The 20,070-nt window shown below is 43.3% G+C and overlaps 2 protein-coding genes across 3 annotated transcripts in view; both read right to left on the bottom strand.

Annotated features, from left to right (window-relative positions):
* Window positions 1–4,786, bottom strand: part of LOC132886369 (F-actin-uncapping protein LRRC16A-like) — a 67,392-nt gene extending 62,606 nt beyond the window's left edge. For both annotated transcript variants that reach the window (XM_060920943.1, XM_060920944.1), the window contains exons 1-2: window positions 4,426–4,786; window positions 2,188–2,285 (exon numbers count right to left, since the gene is read on the bottom strand). In XM_060920943.1, coding sequence (XP_060776926.1) covers window positions 2,188–2,285; window positions 4,426–4,468 — 141 coding nt within the window. In that variant the 5' untranslated portion in view covers window positions 4,469–4,786. The remainder of the gene's footprint in view (window positions 1–2,187; window positions 2,286–4,425) is intronic.
* Window positions 4,787–9,604: 4,818 nt separating this feature from the next.
* LOC132886378 (uncharacterized) lies at window positions 9,605–11,347 on the bottom strand. The gene is made up of 3 exons (XM_060920965.1): window positions 11,055–11,347; window positions 10,649–10,931; window positions 9,605–10,512 (listed from the first exon to the last, which is right to left on the bottom strand). Exons 1-3 carry the CDS (start codon window positions 11,192–11,194, stop codon window positions 9,844–9,846), a joined length of 1,092 nt encoding a protein of 363 aa, XP_060776948.1. The 5' UTR covers window positions 11,195–11,347; the 3' UTR covers window positions 9,605–9,843.
* Between the last annotated feature and the right edge of the window lie 8,723 nt (window positions 11,348–20,070).

Genomic DNA, 20,070 nt, shown 5'->3' with positions numbered 1-20,070 from the left:
AGTCAAGGTTCAAATCCAAACACCGACCCGAGAGCTTCTCAAACCAGACCTCACGGCTCTGTAGAGGAGCAATTTTTTTTTCCCCCCTGAAAATGCCGACTTAATTTCACTCAAACCTGTCCTCCCCGTCTTGATACTGATGTCTCAAAATTCAGAATTACCTCAAATTTAAATTTTCAAAAACTTCACTTACAATCTCAGAATTCCGATGCATGAAGATTCTTAAACTTCTGACTTCTCCAAGTTCGAACGCTTTCAGAACCGAGACTCATCAGTTCTGGATTATTATCTCAATTTTGATCAATTCGAACTTACGATCTCAAAATCTAACAGACGATCACAAAGCAGAATAAAATAAACACAGTTAAAGCATCTCCACTCCGACTGTCTCTCTAAACCAGGGGTGTCCAAACTGATCCATAAAGGGCCATGTGGCTGCAGGTTTTCATTCCAGCCATGCAGCAGCACACCTGACTTGGCTCATTCAATCAACTGAACTGTCTTCACACAGTCAAATACTTGCAGCCACACCCACCCTTGATTAAAGGGTGGGTGTGTCAGTTGATTGAATAAGCCAAATCAGGTGTGCTGCTGCATGGCTGGAATGAAAACCTGCAGCCACACGGCCCTTTATGGATCAGTTTGGACACCCCTGCTCTAAACAATCTGAATGGACTGACCCAAACCTCAAATTAACTCAAACTTCTGAATATCATCTCAAAATTTTGATTTACTATCAAACTCAGACTCACGTCAATTCTGACTTCTCTCAATTTTGCCTTCTCAAATATTTTACGACGTCAAATTCCTGAATTCTTTCAAACTTTTGAGTTCTCTCAAAGTCCTGTCTTGTCTCAAACTTCTAAATTATTATCTCCATCCTTTCTCTCAAACTTCTGAATTATCACCACAAAATCCTGGCTTCCTATCATCTCAATTCTGACTGATTAGCTCAAATGTTTAACGTCCTGTCTCAAAACTCAGATTATCTTCAAACTTATGACCTCAACTTTGTCCAAGTTCTGACGTCTCCGTTTTGATTCATCATCTCAAAATTCAATCTTCCCCTTTCAAAACACTGACTGATTGTTGAGAATCATTTGCTCCACCCCTGCACTGTGTGATCTGGGGCGGAGTCTGGGGTTGTGCTTGGAGAAGAGCTGCTCTAAGGTGACGCTACACCACAGCGTGGACTTGGTGGAGCTCCAGCTCTATGAAAAGCACTAAAGAGCCTCAAGGTTCCTCCTCTGTTCCTGACACCAGAACCCACTGATCACTCAACAGTGCCTGCAGGCTTCACGCTCAGGATCATGTGAACCATGTCCAGATGCCTCCTCAGAGATGAGTTAACCGTGTTAGCGCTAAAGCGTTTAGCCTGAATATCACTCTGATGGAGGTTTGACCCGATGGAGGCTGTTAGCGAGCAGCAGCAAAGAGACAAATGGCCCTTTTCCACTACCCTTTTTCAGCTCACTTCAGCCCGACATGGCTCGCGTTTCGACTACCTCAGAGCAGCACGACTCAGCTCGCTTCAACCCTACTCAGCACCCAAAACTCGCACGGTTTTGGAGTAGGGCTGAAGCGAGCCAAACCGAGCCGAGTGGGGCTAGGGGCGTGAGGAGACACTCCCCTGTGCACTGATTGGTGAGGAGGAGTGTCCTCACGTGCCCACACACGCCCCGCGAGCACGCTGGGATCTGTAAACACCGTAAACCCGGAAGAAGAAGAATTACGAGAATTTCTGAAGCCTTATGCGCCTCGCCTCATCTATACGCTCTTGCCAGTATCTGTTGGCGTTGTAGGTGACAACAAGCCACAGCACCAAGACCAGCAACACTAATGACTCCATGTCCTCCATGTTTATTGTTTACTATCTGGGTCGTGAGACTACCGCTTAAAAGGTCACTGATGTCACTGTTTGCGCCGCCTAACGACATCACGTGACGTCCACCCACTTTCGCTAACTCCACCCAGTGTGTCCACCCACTTCCAGCCAGCACGGTTCAGCGCGGTTGTAGTCGAAATGCAACTCCAACAGCCCCACTCAGCTCAACTCAGCATGGCACAGCTCAGCCCAACTCAGCCGCGTTGGTAGTGGTAAAGCGGCAAAAGGTGGAAAGCAAAAATCAATCCGGAGAAAGGGTTTCAAACCGAGATCCCTGTGTGTGTGTTGGAGCTGCGACTCACCAGGACTCTGTTCTCCACTTTATCACCTTTGACCTCCAGCTTGACTTTCTTATGAAGGACCAACTTGGTTTTCCTTCCCACTGCATCCCGAACACTTTCTGCAACACAAAGAAACAGAAAAACGCTGTTCACGGACAGAACACACACGGTTTCACCCACAGACACAAACACCACAGATCTGCAGCGTGATGTTTTTTTTCTGAAGTTTAGTATCTGCTGAAAGTGCAGTATGAGTATTACATCATCATCATCATCATCTGGTGTTATATCATCAGCACAGCATCACGCGAACCGCTAGAACCATCTCTGATTTCCTCATGACACTATTCAGGCATCATGTTCCATCACATCCCAAACAGAGTCCTGAAGACAGGAAGGAGGAAGACGATGAGGAAGAATCAGGAAGAGAGGAAAAATAAAAAGAGCTCAAAAGTGAAAAAAAGAATCATGATGATGGAGAAATGATGGAGTAAGAACGAAAAGACAAAAGAATGAATTATGATCAATGAGGAGAAAAATAAGAAGAAACATGAAGGAGAGTAAGAGAATTAGAAGGAAGATGATGATTGGAAAACGTTCATTTATTCTCATGAAGTGACAAAAACAATCACGAGCTAAAGTGATGCAACAAAAGCATTGGCTCTTTCATCAGGAACCAACTGAGCAATAGGAGCCGTGCTCTGTGGGTGGGCGGGGCATACACTCACTCTCAGCTGTCAATGACTGTGACACCAGCCAGTCATGAGCTTGTGAATGAGGAAGAGGGCTGACAGCACTTTACTGTTTTTAAAAATAAATAAATAAATAAAATATATAGCTGTCTGGATTCATGTTTCAAAGCAAGAGCTATCATCTGATTGGGGGATGGAGAGTGGGCAGGGCTTCATTAAAACCAAAACCCTGGGTACAAGCGGTCATCTGATTGGGGGGAGATGACGAGTGGGTGGGGCTTGACCAAAACGAGGATTTTAGGGGTGGGGTTAGCATGTCTTTGGTTTCAGTATTCAGTAAGACTGAGATGGTCTGAGAAGTAGAACAGGTTCTCCATCCATCCATCCATCCAGCTTCCTGTCTTCATTCTGTCTCTCAGATTGATTCTCCACGCCGTCACTGAGACGGGAAAAGTGGGTCACATCTGCTGTCATGGTGCAGAGCTGATTTCAGAACCTCATGAATGCTGAATCACTTTAAAGAAGCTGCAGTCTCAAGTGTGTGTGTAAGCTCAGTCTGATGTTGGAAAAGGGGGCGGGGCTTACTTTGAGTTTAATTTGAATAGTAATCGCATGCCATCACTGCTTGTCTTTTCTCCACTTCTTTATCTGGACAAACGGTTCAGAGAAACGTCCCGGGCTTTAATCACACAGTCGGTTCTCCAGAACCACCAGCCCGCCTCGAAAACTTTCACTCTTCACTTCCGCTGCAGAGGAGCTTAACGAACACTCCGTCGCCTCATCGCTCACCACCAATCATCAGATTGCTCCTGCAGTGAAGATACGCTGATGTTCACCAAACAACCTCGTGGATATCAAATGATGTTCATCAGGACGGTGATGAAGAGCAGCAAAGAACACAGTGAGCGCTGAGGTCACATGATCAGGTTTCTGATTGGCTGAGAAGGTTTAATTGAAGTTCCATCTCCTCTGACCCAAAGATGTTGGTCAGTCAACAAAATCGGCCGGCACACACACACACACACGAGGTCACAGCTCTCTGTATAAAGGGAGAACAATGATGCTCTGTCCTCGTTCCATCGTGTTTGTCCACTGAAACAATTAGTCGACTTTCTCTTCCTTGTCACACTGAACACTCTGTCTGTCTCACACACACACACCTCCTGAAAACATCCTCCACTGCTTCAGAACACACTTCACATTTACAGTCAGAAGATCACCAAGATAAACAGTGTGAAGAAGAACAGAATAAAAGAGAAAAATTAAAGAAGGTGGAAATAAACCAGAGAAGTACAAGATGATGATGATGATGGAGATTTTCAGAATGAACAGAAGGAGTTACTGGAATTTACAGGCTTCTGTTTCTCCTCTAAATATTATCCTGGACAGTCAGCATGTTTACACACACACACACACACACACACACACCAGTCAGAGAAACAAAGTGCTGAGAAAAAGCAGTTTTCCGAAAACACACACATGAATGGGAAATGCATTAATTCTATTAATTATAAAGTGTGTGTGATGTCATATCTGTGTGTGTGTGTGTAAGAGAAGTTGTCCTTACCCAGAAGCTCTCTCGGCACACTGCTGCTCGCCTCCTCACTCATCCTCACTCCCAGATTAAACACACACACTCTACACTATACACACACACTACACAGGTCCAGAGAAGTGATTGCGGTCATTCACACACACGTGTGCGCGCACGCAGGTCCGCAGGGGTGTGTGCGCGCGCTCATTAACGCCTCTGCTGCTGGAATAAAGCCTTAATTATGGAAGGAAGCGGGGCGGGCGCGCGCACACACAGGCACGGCGCCGCGGTTACGCGCTTCTGTCCTCCCGGCCACGCGCTCTCAGCCCGGTTCGGGAAGACATCCTCATCATCCTCATCCTCATGAGTCCTTTCTCGGAAGAAATCGCTGAACCTCCGTCACGGAGAAAGAAGGAGCAACCGGAAGCGCTCTGGAACCCCGAACCTAAACCCCGCCCACCACTTCCGCTTCATTTACATATCGGCCTGAAGAATGGAATGAGGGAAACCGTGAAAACAGCGACATCTGCTGGAGAAATGGACACACTACACTCTCTCTCTCTCTCTCTCTCTCTCTCTCTCTCTCTCACCCCTCCAGTTCGGGTGAGAGGCGGGGTTCACCCTGAGCAGGTCACGGGACTAAAACATTCCCACCTCCAGGCAATCTCGAGCAGCTAGTTGGAGTCGGAAGAAGGAGCGATGAGTGCTTCCGGGAATGCGATACCGCCAGATCCAGTGAAACTGGCGTTTGGAGGACTGGGGTGTGACACCGGACAAAGTGTTTTTGAAAACAATTTAGAGGAGTTAGAACAAGAGGAGGAAGAGTGTAGTACTATAGATGAGGATTCTCAAGAAGAATCAGGTGACTGGCAGGTAGCACAGAGGAAATCAGTGAAACGTAAAGGGAAAACTAAATCAGATGAGGCAAAGAGAGTGAGAGGTGATATCAAAGTTATACTCAGATTTCAAACCCCTTGTACATTGAATCCACTGAAAGTAAGTGAAGCGATTGATAAACTAGTTGGTGACGTTTATTCAGTCAAAACTTTGAGAGATGGTAATCTGTTAGCTGTTTGTAGAGATAGAGATCAGAGAACGGGTTTAATGCAATGCAAAAACTTACTTGGGAAGAGTGTTAAAGGAACAGTCCACCGTACTTCCATAATGAAATATGCTCTTATCTGAATTGAGACGAGCTGCTCCGTACCTGTCCGAGCTTTGCGCGACCTCCCAGTCAGTCAGACGCAGTCAGACACGCTGTCACTCCTGTTAGCAATGTAGCTAGGCTCAGTATGGCCAATGGTATTTTTTGGGGCTGTAGTTAGATGCGACCAAACTCTTCGGCGTTTTTCCTGTTTACATAGGTTTATATGACCAGTGATATGAAACAAGTTCAGTTACACAAATTGAAACGTAGCGATTTTCTATGCTATGTAAAGTGCGCACTATAATGAGAGGCGTACTAACACCTTCTGCGCGCTTTGGCAGCGCATTGATACGGAGCTCAGATATCAATGCGCTGCCGAAGCGCGCAGAAGGTGTTAGTACGCCTCTCATTATAGTGTGGACTTTCCATAGCATAGAAAATCGCCACGTTTCAATTTGTGTAACTGAACTTGTTTCATGTCACTGGTCATATAAACCTATGTAAACAGGAAAAACGCGGAAGAGTTTGGTCGCATCTAACTACAGCCCAAAAAAATACCATTGGCCATACTGAGCCTAGCTACATTGCTAACAGGAGTGACAGCGCGTCTGACTGACTGGGAGGTCGCGCAAAGCTCGGACAGGTACAGTACAGAGCAGCTCGTCTCAATTCAGATAAGAGCATATTTCATTATGGAAGTACGGTGGACTGTTCCTTTAAGCCTCAGGACTGGGAGGAAAGAGGGAAGATAATGGCTTTAATCTCAGGAGTGTCGACTGACTTGTCAGATGAGGATATTAGAAGCAATATAAAAGGTGTAAGAGTCAGCAAAATTAAGTGTTTGTTAGTAATCAGGAATGGAACAAAAGGGCCGAGTTTGTCCGTTTTGTTAACTTTGGATGTGGCTAAAATGCCTGAGAGGGTGATGATAGGCTATGTTAGCTACATGACAAGACCGTACACTCCCCCACCAACTAGGTGTTATAAATGCCAAAGATACGGGCATATTTCTACAGCGTGTAAGTCAACATTAAGGTGTGCTAGATGTGGAGGGGATCATGAATACGGTAAATGTAAAGAAGGTGCTAAAATTAAATGCTGTAACTGCGGAGGAGAACACAGTGTGGCTTGTAAAGGGTGCCAGATGTACAAGAGAGCTGTTCAAATACAAAATGTTAAAGGCAAAGAGAATGTCACTTATGCTGAAGCCATTAAAAGAGTTGACAAGGAAAACAAAGAGAAGTCAGCTGTTACAGTTGGTTTGGACACTGCTCCGCATAGGCCTATCCAACCCCAAACAGTTCAGAAGTGTTGCAGAGTTACGGATGATTCTCTTATAGTGAATAAGAAAACGTTCATTGCTTTTATGGTGAAGGTGGTTAATTGCTCAGCACAGACTGAAAGAAGAATGGAGAGTGTTAAAATAATCATAGGAGCAGCAGAGAAGTATTTAGACATCAAGGATTTATCAGTAGATTTAATCCATAACATGGTGATGCCAGGGGTATCTGAGAGCCAAACACCAGGTAGACATGGTTCATGATGGGTCTATCTATCTTACAATGGAATGCCAGGAGTTTAATTGCAAATGGGCAAGAGTTAAAGCATTTTATTGAAGAACAAGCAGTTAAACCTAACATAATTTGTATACAGGAGACATGGTTAAAACCTTCCCTAGATTTCATAATACATGGGTATGTATCAGTGCGTAAGGATAGGAATACTGCTGGAGCGGGAGTTGCTACATTTATACAGCAGGGGATTAATTATAGGGCTCAGGAAGTAAGTGAGGATGTTGAAGCTGTCCTGAATGAAATATGGGTTGATAAAACTAAGTTTAAAATAGTCAATTTTTATAACCCTTGTAAAAGAATCCTGAGAGAAACATTAGAGGGTATATGTAATATGGAGGATGGAAAGTTAGTTGTTTGTGGTGATTTCAATGCTCATAATACTTGGGGGGCAAAGGTAGATGAGAATGGGAACACTATTGAGGAATTTATGGATGATTTTAAATTGGTATGTTTGAATGATGGAAGAAACGCTAGATTTGATGCTGCCCATGGGACAGAGTCAGCAATTGATCTTACAATAACATCTGATCAGATAGCGGATGTAAGCAAGTGGGAGGTCATTAATGAGTGCTGTCTTGGTAGTGATCACTATATTATATGAATATCTATAAGAAACCAAAATATTTGCCTTGAAGAAAATTGGTTCCCAAGATGGAAAATGAGACAGGCCAATTGGGGATTATATAGTATGAAGGCAAGTGGAAAATTTATGGAAATTTTGTCTGATTTGACCGAAGATGTAGATGAATTGAATTGTGTAATTACAAATATACTATGTGAAACAGCCGGGGAGGTTATTGGAAAGTCTTCTGGTATGGGTAAAAAGAAAATGGTTCCCTGGTGATCAGATGACTGTAAAGAAGCAGTCAAGATCAGGAATAAAGCTTTTAAAGTTAAGTCAAATCATACTTACAATAATTTAATTGATTATAAGAGAGCTCAGTCAAAAGCTAAAAGAATTATCAAAGAAGCAAAAAGGAGTTACTGGAGAGATTTCTGTTGTAGGATAGGGCCAGAAATTAAGGTTAGTGATGTATGGAGCATGATCAAAAAGATGGGAGGAATTAGAAGAGAATTTTCTATACCTGTGATTAAAAATAATAATGTGGAGGCAGTAACCAATCAAGAAAAAGCAGAAGTGCTGGCCAAGGCTTTTGTTTAAGTTCATAGCTCAGGTAATCTATCTGATGAAGAATTGCGCTGGAGGAATAGGGTAATAGATGAAAACAGAGAGATATTGGGAAAGAAATTGACTGGTGAAAGTGTGATTGATAAGGAGTTTACATTAAGTGAGATTAAAAGTGCCCTGAATAGAGTCAAGAACACTTCGCCAGGGAAGGACGGCGTGTGTTATAAGATGATTCATGAAATTGATGATGTTGCTAAATGTGTTATCTTAAAACTTTATAATAAGATATGGAATCAAGGGAAATTACCTAGGAACTGGAAACATTCAGTAGTGGTCCCCATTGGTAAACCAGGGAAAGATAAAACTGAAGTTAAGAGTTATAGACCTATTGCTTTAACGTCAAATTTATGCAAGATTATGGAAAGAATGGTAACGAAAAGGCTAGTGTATGAAGTTGAGAAAAGAGGACTGTTCTCACCTCATCAAAGTGGGTTTCGCAGTGGGCGGACCACTATGGATCCTGTTATTTGTCTGGAGAATGAAATAAGGAAAGCCCAAATCAACAAAGAATGTGTATTAGCAACCTTTTTTGATATTGAGAAAGCATATGATATGCTATGGAAAGAAGGTCTGCTGCTTAAACTGAATAGGATGGGCTTTGGTGGCAAAATGTTTAACTGGGTCAAAGATTTTCTAAAGGATAGAACTATAGAAGTAAGAGTTGGGACAAATCTATCAAGTATCTACTCAGTAGAAAATGGAACACCTCAGGGAAGTGTGTGTAGTCCTGTTTTATTCAACATTATGATAAATGATGTTTTTAATGCAATAGAAGATATTGGAGTTAACAGAGCTTTATTTGCTGATGATGGAGCTCTCAAGCAGCAATAAACGAAGTAGAAAGGTGGGCTAATGAGTGGGGTTTTAGGTTGTCTATAGAGAAAACACAATATATCTGTTTTTCAAAGAAAAGGGTAAATCCCACAATTCAGCTATATGGTCAAAATCTTAAGCAAGTAAATGTCATCAGATATTTGGGTGTGTGGTTGGACATTAAGTTAACTTTTAAGGAGCATACACAAAGTAGTAGGAAAATGCAGAAAAGGTGTTACAGTTTTTCTCAAATGCTAAAACACATTTCACAAACGTTTCCTCTATGTTCCCCAATATCTAAACACAACACCCTTTTCTAAAGCTACATAAAACACAACCACACCTTCTCACTTCAAAACTAAAACTTTCACACCAAAAGAGCAGCTCGAAGCTTTCAAAAATGTAAACACGATACACATCATTGCACACTACAGCAAAACAATTGAAAACACAATGCTCAATTTGTGAGAAGGTTCTTTGTTTCATAACTGCCAATGCATATTTTTTGAAACTTTACAGTAACGGATCTTAGATCTCTGTAGAGGATTAGGCATTTAGATTTGTGAGTTTCATATGAAGAGTATAAATCTATAGAAAATACTGCATGTACACTACTGTAACACAACTCAATGCAAAAACAGAATCTATTGCACACAACAGTACTCTTGAAAACATGTTCAGGGTGTGAAGTTTTTTTATTTACTTTATTCACACCACACACACCACAATCACTGTGCGGCATCATGTCGCTGAGCTGCATCGGGCCACATCACCTCATCCACATCGCAGGCTATATTCTCTCTTGCCAGGCACCACGGGAAAAACGCCCTGGAATGGCGCATCCATCCTTGGAAGGCCTCCACTGGGATGTCACCACAGGCCAGCTCCATTGCCCTTAGGAGGTTCTCTCTAGTGTATGGTTGTCTGTCATAAACCTTCCATCTCCACGATGAGAAGAACTCCTCTATAGGGTTCAGGAAAGGGGAGTAGGGTGGCAGACAGACGTTTAAAAACTGGTTACTGTTGGTGGTGAACCACTCTCTGATTTGGTTTGTTCTGTGGAAGCGGACATTGTCCCAAATGATCACATAAATGGGATGTGCGGGCCCAGGATGGTGTTGTTGGCAGTCCAGGAGGATGTCTCTTAGCTCCTCTAGGAAGGTGAGGAGACGTTGGGTGTTGTAAGACCCAAGGACAGCATGCCGGTGGACAAGCCCCTCCGAACCCATGGCCGCACAAAGAGTAGTATTACGCCCCCGTTGGCCAGGAACCTCAGTGATGGCTCTTTGGCCAATGATGTTACGGCCTCTTTGCCTTCGTTTCTGCAGGTTGAAGCCAGCCTCATCCAGGAAGAGGTACTCATGAGGTCTGGCCATCGCGTCCAACTGTAATATCCTCTGTGAAAATGTGAAAGTGCACAGGTGTTCAGAACAACAGTCAATCAGGTAGCACAGTATTGTCCAGAAGTAATGTAGGCCACTGAGCAACACAGTATGTCCACTAACTGGACTGTGAAGATGGATGTATACTTACTTGCACATACTCGTAACGTAGGTCTTTGTGTCGCGCAGAGTTGCGCTCAAAGGGAACCCTACAGACCTGTTTCATCCGCATCTTTTGGCGCCGAAGAACTCGGTCTATTGTGGCCAAGCTGACGTCATCAATGCTCTCAAAGTTAACATTATCGGCAATGACTTTGTCTCTGATCTCCCGGAGTCTGATGAGGTTGTTCTCATGAACCATATCCACAATGAGGGTTTCTTGTGCCGCTGTAAATATGGCAACCCTCCCACCTCTATGTGGCATTCTTTCAACTCTAAAGAAAGAAACGTGTTGTCAATTGACATGTTTTACAATAACAATTGATTTGAAACCAATAGACTACTTTCACAGGCTTGTAAAACTGTATTGTGACAAAGAAAGCAACAGAGTACAATACCTGTTGTGTTGTCTGAATGCCGTGATAATGGTGGCCACGGTGAACCTACTCAGGTTTGGACGGACTCTTAGTCCTGCTTCAGCCATTGTCATGCCATGGACAATGACATGGTCAATGACTGTTGCTCGCATCTCGTCCATAATGATGGTGCGAGGTTGTCTTGCTCTCCCTCCTGGACCTTATCCTCTCCCTCCTGGACCTTGTCCTCTCCCTTGTTGGCCTGCACCTCTTCCTCCTCTGATTTGAATTCCACTTCCTCGTTGGCCTGCTCCTCTTCTTCCATGGCCAGCTCTTCTCCCTCCATGGCCAGCTCCTCTCCCTCCTCTGACTCGAATTCCTCTTCCCCTGACTCTGCCTTCATCCATTGTGTTTGCTTGGAATCTTCAGCAAACTGTGCACTCTGAACTTGCTTTTATACATGTGGTCACAGCATTAGCAACAAGTGTCTTCAATTTTGAGTCGTTGTGTGTAATTAATGATGCCAGGTGTGTTCATTGTGTTCAAATATTGCTGACTGTGGCAAGCATTTTGCATCACATGAGCTTTCATTTGAGAATATGAGCAGAGTTCTTTTGCAACTTGTGTTTTAGCAAGGAAAAATGTGTTTAGATTTATGAGAACGGAGGATTGTGTTTTGTGAATTGTGTCTTCATGTGAAATGTGTTTATGATATTGGCAAATGATGGCTAGATTTAGTAAATGTGTTTACACAATTGGTCATTTGGTTTAGAGGACTGGCTTTTGTGTTTTAGCATTTGAGAAAAACTGTAATATACTGAAGTGTATTTCAGGATATAATTGGGGAGCATCAGGGTCCTCCTTGAAAAGGATCTATATAGCTTTGATTAGGTCAGTGTTGGACTATGGATGTATTGTGGTTATGTCAGCATGTAAGACATTAAGTGAACTAGATAGAGTCCAAGCTAAAAGTTTAAGAATATGTTGTGGGGCATTTAGAACTTCCTCAATACCAGCAATACAAATTGAAACAGGAGAAATGCCTTTATATCTTAGGCGTATTAATCTCATCTCATTATCTCTAGCCGCTTTATCCTTCTACAGGGTCGCAGGCAAGCTGGAGCCTATCCCAGCTGACTACGGGCGAAAGGCGGGGTTCACCCTGGACAAGTCGCCAGGTCATCACAGGGCTGACACATAGACACAGACAACCATTCACACTCACATTCACACCTACGCTCAATTTAGAGTCACCAGTTAACCTAACCTGCATGTCTTTGGACTGTGGGGGAAACCGGAGCACCCGGAGGAAACTAAGCATGGCATACTGGGTTAATTTGGGTGGGCATGAGGAGTCACATCCTACTAAACAAGTTCTGTTAGATTGTTGGGAGTATGGCAGATCTGTCCATAGTTTTGGTTGGGAAGGCAATAAGAAGGCAAAGGAGTTGGAAATAGATGCCATTCCATGTTGTGAAACTGTTCCATTAGTTAGAACTCCTCCTTGGTTGTTTAGTACACCTGTTGTAATAATGGAAACAAAAGAAATAGCTAAGAATGGTGGAGTATATCAGGATGTAGAGCAGTATCTAGAGACTATGTACTGTGACACTACTCAAATTTATACAGATGCATCAAAAGACACAGAAGATAAAACGAGTATAGGTATACACATACCAGAAGTCCATGAAGAAGAAATGAAATGAAGAAGTCCAGCTGAATATTCCACTTAGTCGTGCAGAAATCAAGGTATTAATCAAACATAAGGTAAATAAACTCTGGCAAGCAGATTGGGACAAGGAGAAGAAGGGAAGACATTTGTACAGCATACAAAAAGAAATATCAAGCAGCAAATCAAGTTACTCAGGAAGACAAGAAGAGGTATGGTTCACACGTATGAGAATAGGCCACACTGGATTAAATAGCAGCATATTATTCATAAGCATCCCACTGGCATGTGTGAGTTTTGTGGAGTTAGAGAAGATGTGGAGCATGTATTATTAAGATGTGCAAAATACTCAAGACAAAGACAAGGCCTTAAGAGAATAGTTGAAGCAGCCAAAAAGGTTTTCTCTTTAGAGACCCTACTGGGGGAGCCTAGATCAAGGCATATCACTAATGCAGTAACAACTTTTATTAAAGACACTAAGATAGCTGGTCGCATTTAATCTTATCGTTTTTTTTTTTAAATAATGTCCGCGTGATTACACCCCAGTCCAGTAGTTGGCGGTAATACACTGTTTGTCAACTGCCATAAAACTTAACAGAAGAAGAAGAGCAGCTAGTTGACCTAAACCACATGTGTTTTGTCTGAAACCAGAGGAAATCCTTTCATCCATCCATCATCTCTAGCCGCTTTATCCTGTTCTACAGGGTCGCAGGCGAGCTGGATCCTATCCCAGCTGACTACGGGTGAAAGGCGGGGTTCACCCTGGACAAGTTGCCAGGTCATCACAGGGCTGACACATAGACACAGACAACCATTCACACTCACATTCACACCTACGCTCAATTTAGAGTCACCAGTTAACCTAACCTGCATGTCTTTGGACTGTGGGGGAAACCGGAGCACCCGGAGGAAACCCACGCGGACACGGGGAGAACATGCAAACTCCACACAGAAAGGCCCTCACCGGCCCCGGGGCTCGAACCCGGACCTTCTTGCTGTGAGGCGACAGTGCTAACCACTATACCACCATGCCGCCCCTCGAGGAGAACATGAAAGACCCAAATCAGCTGTGAGATTCGAACCCAAAACCTTCTCATAACCACTGCACCATGCGGCCCTCAAACCCAGTGCAGCAAAATGACACGGTTCGAACATTTCTTCTTATTTTGACACATCATCACCACCATCTTCTTCTTCCTCTGGCTCAGGTGTCTCTGCAGCCCAGAGAACCATATGATACAAAATTTTGAAATGGGGGGAGCCCTCTGATTCTTTTCACCAAGGTTCTTGTTTCCACTTCATGCTCTAGTGCCACCAACAGGTCAAATTTGGAGGTGCGTTCATGCCTGTGAATCCTTTTCTTCTTCTTATATCTCAGCCATAGCTGACTGTTTGCTGCAGATTTGTGAACTTGCTCAGGAGAGCCACCCAGGGCAGACATCAAGGACATAGATCAGGTCCCACCCAACCATCACTCACATTCACACCAATGGGCAAGTTAGAATCACCAGCTCACCTAACCTGCATGTATTTGAACATGGGGAGAACATGCAAACTCCACACAGAAAGGCCCCCAGCGGCCGTGAAGTTCGAACCCAGAATCTTCTTGCTGTGAGGTGACGGTGATAACCACTGTGCCACCCTTGTGAAAACGACGGTTGAGTTTCAAAAATCAGGTCCCATTGGTTTCTTTGGCTCAACCCGAGTCCATTACACGCCATAACTTCAATTTCCGCCATATTGGATTTCATGAAAAAAAATTACCCCCCCAGGCCACACATTTTGTCCAATTTTCATCAAATTTGCTCCAGATAATGCTTATACCAAACTTCACAAAAGCTATCATGTGGTTGTTTGACGTATCAAACAGGAAGTGAGGTCATAACTCAGCCATGCTTTGATTTCAAAACTAGATTTGGGTCTCAGGAGCCCAGTCTGAGGAAGCACAAATTATTCAACCAGTGCAGTTAAAAATACTGTACAGCAAAGATTCACATCAAAGGATAAAATTATTCTCCATTATAAGCAGAAGCATCATTAATTAAAAAAAAAAAAACTGCTGAAAGAGTTACAAAGAAAAGCAAAGACAGAAATATCATTAATATTTGGCTTTTTGAGGGTTAAAGGTTCAGAAAACAGACCAAAACGTGCAAATAAAACACGTGGAACATTTCAGTGTTTTACTGCACCATGAAATTCACAATGACTTAAAAAATCCACAGTTAACGAAACAAGGAAAATATTGAAACTCCAAAAACTCAATCACAAAATAAACAGAGTTACACATGACCGTCTTAACCACTAGAGGGCAGCGCACACACACATTCAACAACCTGTGACACATCAAAAGTGTCTCAGGGACTGCAAAAGATTGGGGGAAATAAAGCAATGTTTCTGTACCAAATATTTCCTAAATTGTTGATCAACAACAAAATTAACCTCAAAAGGTTGTTTCAGCCTCTGAGGTTTGGATTTCTGTCTCTGGCATCGTTTTTATCCTGAGTGTTTCTGCGAAAAGGAGTTGATTCACATAAATCTGCAGGTTATAAAGTTTTCGAGTATCTTTAAGACACGTGTCAGTGATCATGAGTTGAAATTATTCAATTTGTTTCCGGTTCATTAATTTTTATCAGTTGATAAAGGAAGCAGGAGTGATGAGTTTATCTCACATTCTTCTGATTCCTCCGAGCCGCAGGAAGCTGAGAGAGAAACCGCAATACTCCAGTGGGCCCTCAGGAAGCCCTGGAGTTTATCCTGCGTGTGCAGAAGGTAGAGTGTGTGAGAATACCATTAGATTACAGTGTGAGTGTGTGTAAGATGTGAGAGTGTGTATGTTGTGAGAGAGTGTGTATTTTGTAGTTGTGAGTAAATGTGCTCCGTCAGTCATTTAGAAACTAAAAGATAAAGTTCACTGTTTTTTCCACAAAGCTTGACTGAAGTGTCTCCGACTCCTCGGTGCTGCTTCAGTCTCTGATCTGGAGTCCACCATCTTTCAGGGTTTCGCTGCTCTTCTATCACACCTGGAGGAATCATGGAAAGCTCCTTCAGTCCAGACAGACAGGAGAGAACTCTCTGGAATGTTCATTTTAAAGACAAATATGAAACCCAGCAACAACAAAAACGACAACTTTAAAAAAGAGACAAAAGGAAAATTGTGTTACTGATACAAACACAATTACAGATAATCACAGCACACAATGACAATTTGTACCGGAGGAACAAGAACAACCGAGAACGTTCCTGACTGAGGTTTGGATGTGTGCAATGATCTCATCTTTCCTTTGGAAAACATTTACAGGGCGACAGTTTGGCCAGGAGACAGTAATGGTCCTCAAACTGGTCACTCTGGACTGGACTGGACTGGACTGGAGTGAAGTGAAGTGAAATGAACTGGACTGGTCTGGACTGGACTGAAGTGGATTGAAAAGAAGGAAGGAAGAAAGAAAGAAAGCACAACTTTATTCATCACACACTTGTGAAATTTCCTCTCTGCATTTAACCCATCTGAAGCAGTGAAAACACACACACACACACACACACAGAGCAGTGGGCAGCCATGCTCACAGCGCCCGGGGAGCAGTTGGGAGTTCGGTGCCTCACTCAAGGGCACCTCAGCCCAAGGCCGTCCCATATTAACCTAACCACATGTCTTTGGACTGTGGGGAAAACCGGAGCACCCGGAGGAAACCCACACAGACACGGGGAGAACATGCAAACTCCACACAGAAAGGCCCTTGCCATCTGCTGGGTTTGAACCCGGAACCTTCTTGCTGTGAGGCGACCATACTCACCACTACACCACCGTGCCGCCCATTGGTCTGGACTGGACTGAAATGGACTGAAGTGAAGTGGACTGGTTTGGACTGGACTGGACTGAGGTGGATTGGTCTGGACTGGACTGGTCTGAACTGGACTGGACTGGAGTGGACTGAAGTGGACTGGACTGGAGTGGACTGAAGTGGACTGGTCTGGACTGGACTGAAGTGAAGTGGACTGGTCTGGACTGGACTGAGTCTCTGATGGTTCATCCAGAACTGTGAGCCAGCAAAGCAAAGCTGGAGGGAAGTTATTTAACCCGAGTGAGAGCAGGTCAACACCACACAGCCGTCTGAACTCATTTCATATTTCATCCATTGTGTAAGAGCAGTGCCAGCCATCACAAAACACAGCATTCACATTAGTATGATGGAGTAGCTCAGAGTCCCGGGTGCTGAAAACACGCGTGTTTGACCTCGCTCGTGTCATTTCCTCTGGTGAATTGGTGTGTGTCAGCGAGGTGTGTTGGTAGGAATGAAGCCAGCATGTGTGGCCACTCGTAATGTTTAACTTCACTCACTTTCGTCTTAAAAGAATTTTTTGGATGGAAGATCTGATGGAGATGATATTTCTAAAAAAGTGGGCAAGGTCTCAAGGTCATGTCTGTGCTGTAAAAACACCTGATAATTTCCAAAGCACTTCCCGGATGACTGCTTGGCACAAAGTGAGCAGAAGAACGCAATTATAACGAGACAAAAGCACTAAAATACATAATTAATGTATACAAGAGGCCAATGTTCTTTCTCAGAGATTAGAGAAGAAAACATCAGTGTCCTGTTTATTGTCCATGTGGCAGGACATCCAGTAAAAATTCCAGAGAAGGACTAAATGCTGTAAATTCATCACGTTCATCTGTGAACATGGCTTTAATGCCAAATATTATAAATCTATGAGAAAAAAAAATATAATGTCACCACTGAAGGGCACAGTGACTTATTTTAACGATTTGATCCATTTAAGTCGGCACATTAAAATGATTCAGAATCGTAATTCAAGAGACTGAGATGCTTCAAATCATATAATAAGACACGCTAAAATGATTTGAATCATCTAATTTGGCACATTAAAATGATTCAAATTATGTAATTCGACACACTAAAATGATTCAAATCATTGAATTTGCTGCAAGAAAATGATAAAAATCTTGTAATTTGGCACACTGAAATGATCTGAATCATGTAACTTGCCCCATTAAAATGATTTGAATCATCTAATTTGGCACATTAAAATGACAATACTTTTTATCCATTTATAGTTACGTCCAGTGTTGTGGAATGTCTGTGAAACAAGTTAGTTCCTTTTTTCTGTTCCCTCACCCTTTTTTTGGGAGGTCAAAGTCCTTCCCACTCCACATCAGATGGTGCCGATCTCTGTTTCAGTCGTCCTCGGCCTCTCGTCTCTGACATAGCGAGGCTTACTGTGTGTGTGGGGGGGGGTGTTGGCCATCTGGTAACTGTGAGAGTTTGACTCCCTCCTCACATCTGTTTTATAGCAGTTGGTACCATTTTGGTCTTTGGTACGAGCCAACCACAAGGAGAACTCGTGATCTCCTGGTCAAGAGACAGGCCCGCTCTCCACTCAGCCAACTCATCATTCCAGAAGATCAATTCACTCATGCTTCTCTTCAGATCATATAAATCTTTTTGGGAGGTGGGAGATCATCAGACAAACAAACAAACAAACAAACAAACAAACAAACAAACCCTCACAGATTGTCACTTTTTGTTATGAAGAAACCACTAAGAAGTATAAACTCTGTCCTTAAAGTTCCAGCTTCCCCTATGACTGTTACACAGCGTTGACACTGGAGACTCCTTCCAGAAATGTTACATAAATATCTGCTGTTACCATGGAAACGATAAAGCGTTAGAACGAGTGTGTTAATATGAACGTGCTCGACAATCAGAGCTGCTGTTATAGAGAATGAATCAGCACCCCCCCTTAAATTTTTTTTTTTTAAATAAATTAATCAACACCTCCCCCGATCAATTTTTATGTTCAGTATATTTGACATTTTGTCTGAGGACACTGAGCTTCCTGTTCTACACAGAGAGACTTTTGTGGACAGATAGTGAAAAGAAAAGTCACTTGTGAAAACATGCGTCAGTGTTTGTCCAGGCACCGGGTCTGAGATGTCTGGAACTTTCCAGGCATTGTGAATGAAGAAAAAAAATAAATAAGTGTCCCTGTAGCAGAGGGCAGCGAGGTGAATCACGCTGCCTGACAGGGCAGAAGTGTCTCGTCTCGTCTCGTCTCATCCGTCTGCTGCGACTCGGCTTCTTGGCGAGGTCTCTTGGCTTCGGCCCTGCTCGCCAGCTTCCTGGGGAAATTCCTCCCACGAAAAAATAACGACTTTCACTTGTTCCTGCGTTTTTCTTTTTCTGAACGCAGTCTTGGGCCTGACACCAGGGCTGTGCTGGAAACACTTTCTATTCCAGAGAGCAATAAAAGAGTTTGGTGGAGACGTTTGGTGGAGTTCCCCCTCCTGTAAACTAACTAACAGACTGGTGTTAGTGGCTTTCGGAGGATGAGCTGAAGAGCTGAATAATGGAACGAGGGAGACGGAGGAGGCCGAAAAACTGAAATAACGTCCGTGTAATTTCCCGTAATTGTATGTATAATGTCCTGTTTAAATAACCGTCTCTTTTTTTGTGTGGTCGACATGCTGCTTAAACAGATGGACAATGACAGACCAAGATTGAGCGGCCCCTATTCCTGTCCCCTGTTCCGTAACCCTCGCGGAATCTGTGGGACTCGCTCTGTTTGGATCATCCAGGAGCGAGCACGCAACCTAAAAGCAAGCTACAATCTGAATGGTGTGACGCCGTTCTGTCGAGGAGATTCGATACTTATTCGATACATCTGCTTCCGTACCGCGAGAGATTTAAAGATCTGTGTGGTCTTGCACGTTCGCCGATCAAATTATCCAAAAATCTCAACATAAGGAATTTTTGGTGAAATCCTAGCATCAGTAACACCTCCATAAATCAAATATAACCATACTTATAATGCTTTATTCTTCAGGAACGACGAGTTGGAAGAATTTTTGTGGACATATTTGAGAAAGTGCTGATCTCAAGCTGACAGGAAGTCAAGTAAACGCTCTGTACAAGCGTGACGAGCAGAAAAGCATCTCAACACGTCGAATCTTGAGGAGGATCGGACCAGGAACGTCGACCAGGAACACGAACCTGAGGCTACTGTGGACACCAAACCTGGTCGGATGAAGATTGGAGAAAGACCAGTGTGTGAAAATCTCATGCGGATGTGAAATCGTTCATCAGAATTAATGACGCAGGAGAAGAATTATTAGCTTTTTATTACTCCACTGTGTGTCTTGGTCAGCGTTCAGATATTAGAGAGAATACTGAGTATGTTTCCTCGAGAACATTCCTGTTCTTCTTCTTGTGCCAAAAATCATTTCGTTTCAAAGAGAAGAGAGCAATAACCCGAGTTTCTGTGTGATTAATGACACTGTTGAAGCGGATTCAGAGGACCTGGGGGACAAGTGTATATTTTGGATGTGAATTTGAAGAAGAAATGATGGATAAAGACAACACCATGAGCCGCGCA

The sequence above is a fragment of the Neoarius graeffei genome, chromosome 5, assembly GCF_027579695.1.
Source record: "Neoarius graeffei isolate fNeoGra1 chromosome 5, fNeoGra1.pri, whole genome shotgun sequence".
Taxonomy (NCBI): domain Eukaryota; kingdom Metazoa; phylum Chordata; class Actinopteri; order Siluriformes; family Ariidae; genus Neoarius; species Neoarius graeffei.
This window is presented reverse-complemented; position numbering and strand designations above follow the sequence as displayed.

Coding starts and splice junctions, on each gene's coding strand:
- LOC132886378 (XM_060920965.1), bottom strand. CDS start 11,194: ATGGACGAGATGCGAGCAACAGTCATTGACCATGTCATTGTCCATGGC. Junction 10,932..11,054: donor GCATTCAGACAACACAACAG/GTATTGTACTCT, acceptor TTCTTTCTTTAG/AGTTGAAAGAATGCCACATA. Junction 10,513..10,648: donor TACGTTACGAGTATGTGCAA/GTAAGTATACAT, acceptor ACATTTTCACAG/AGGATATTACAGTTGGACGC.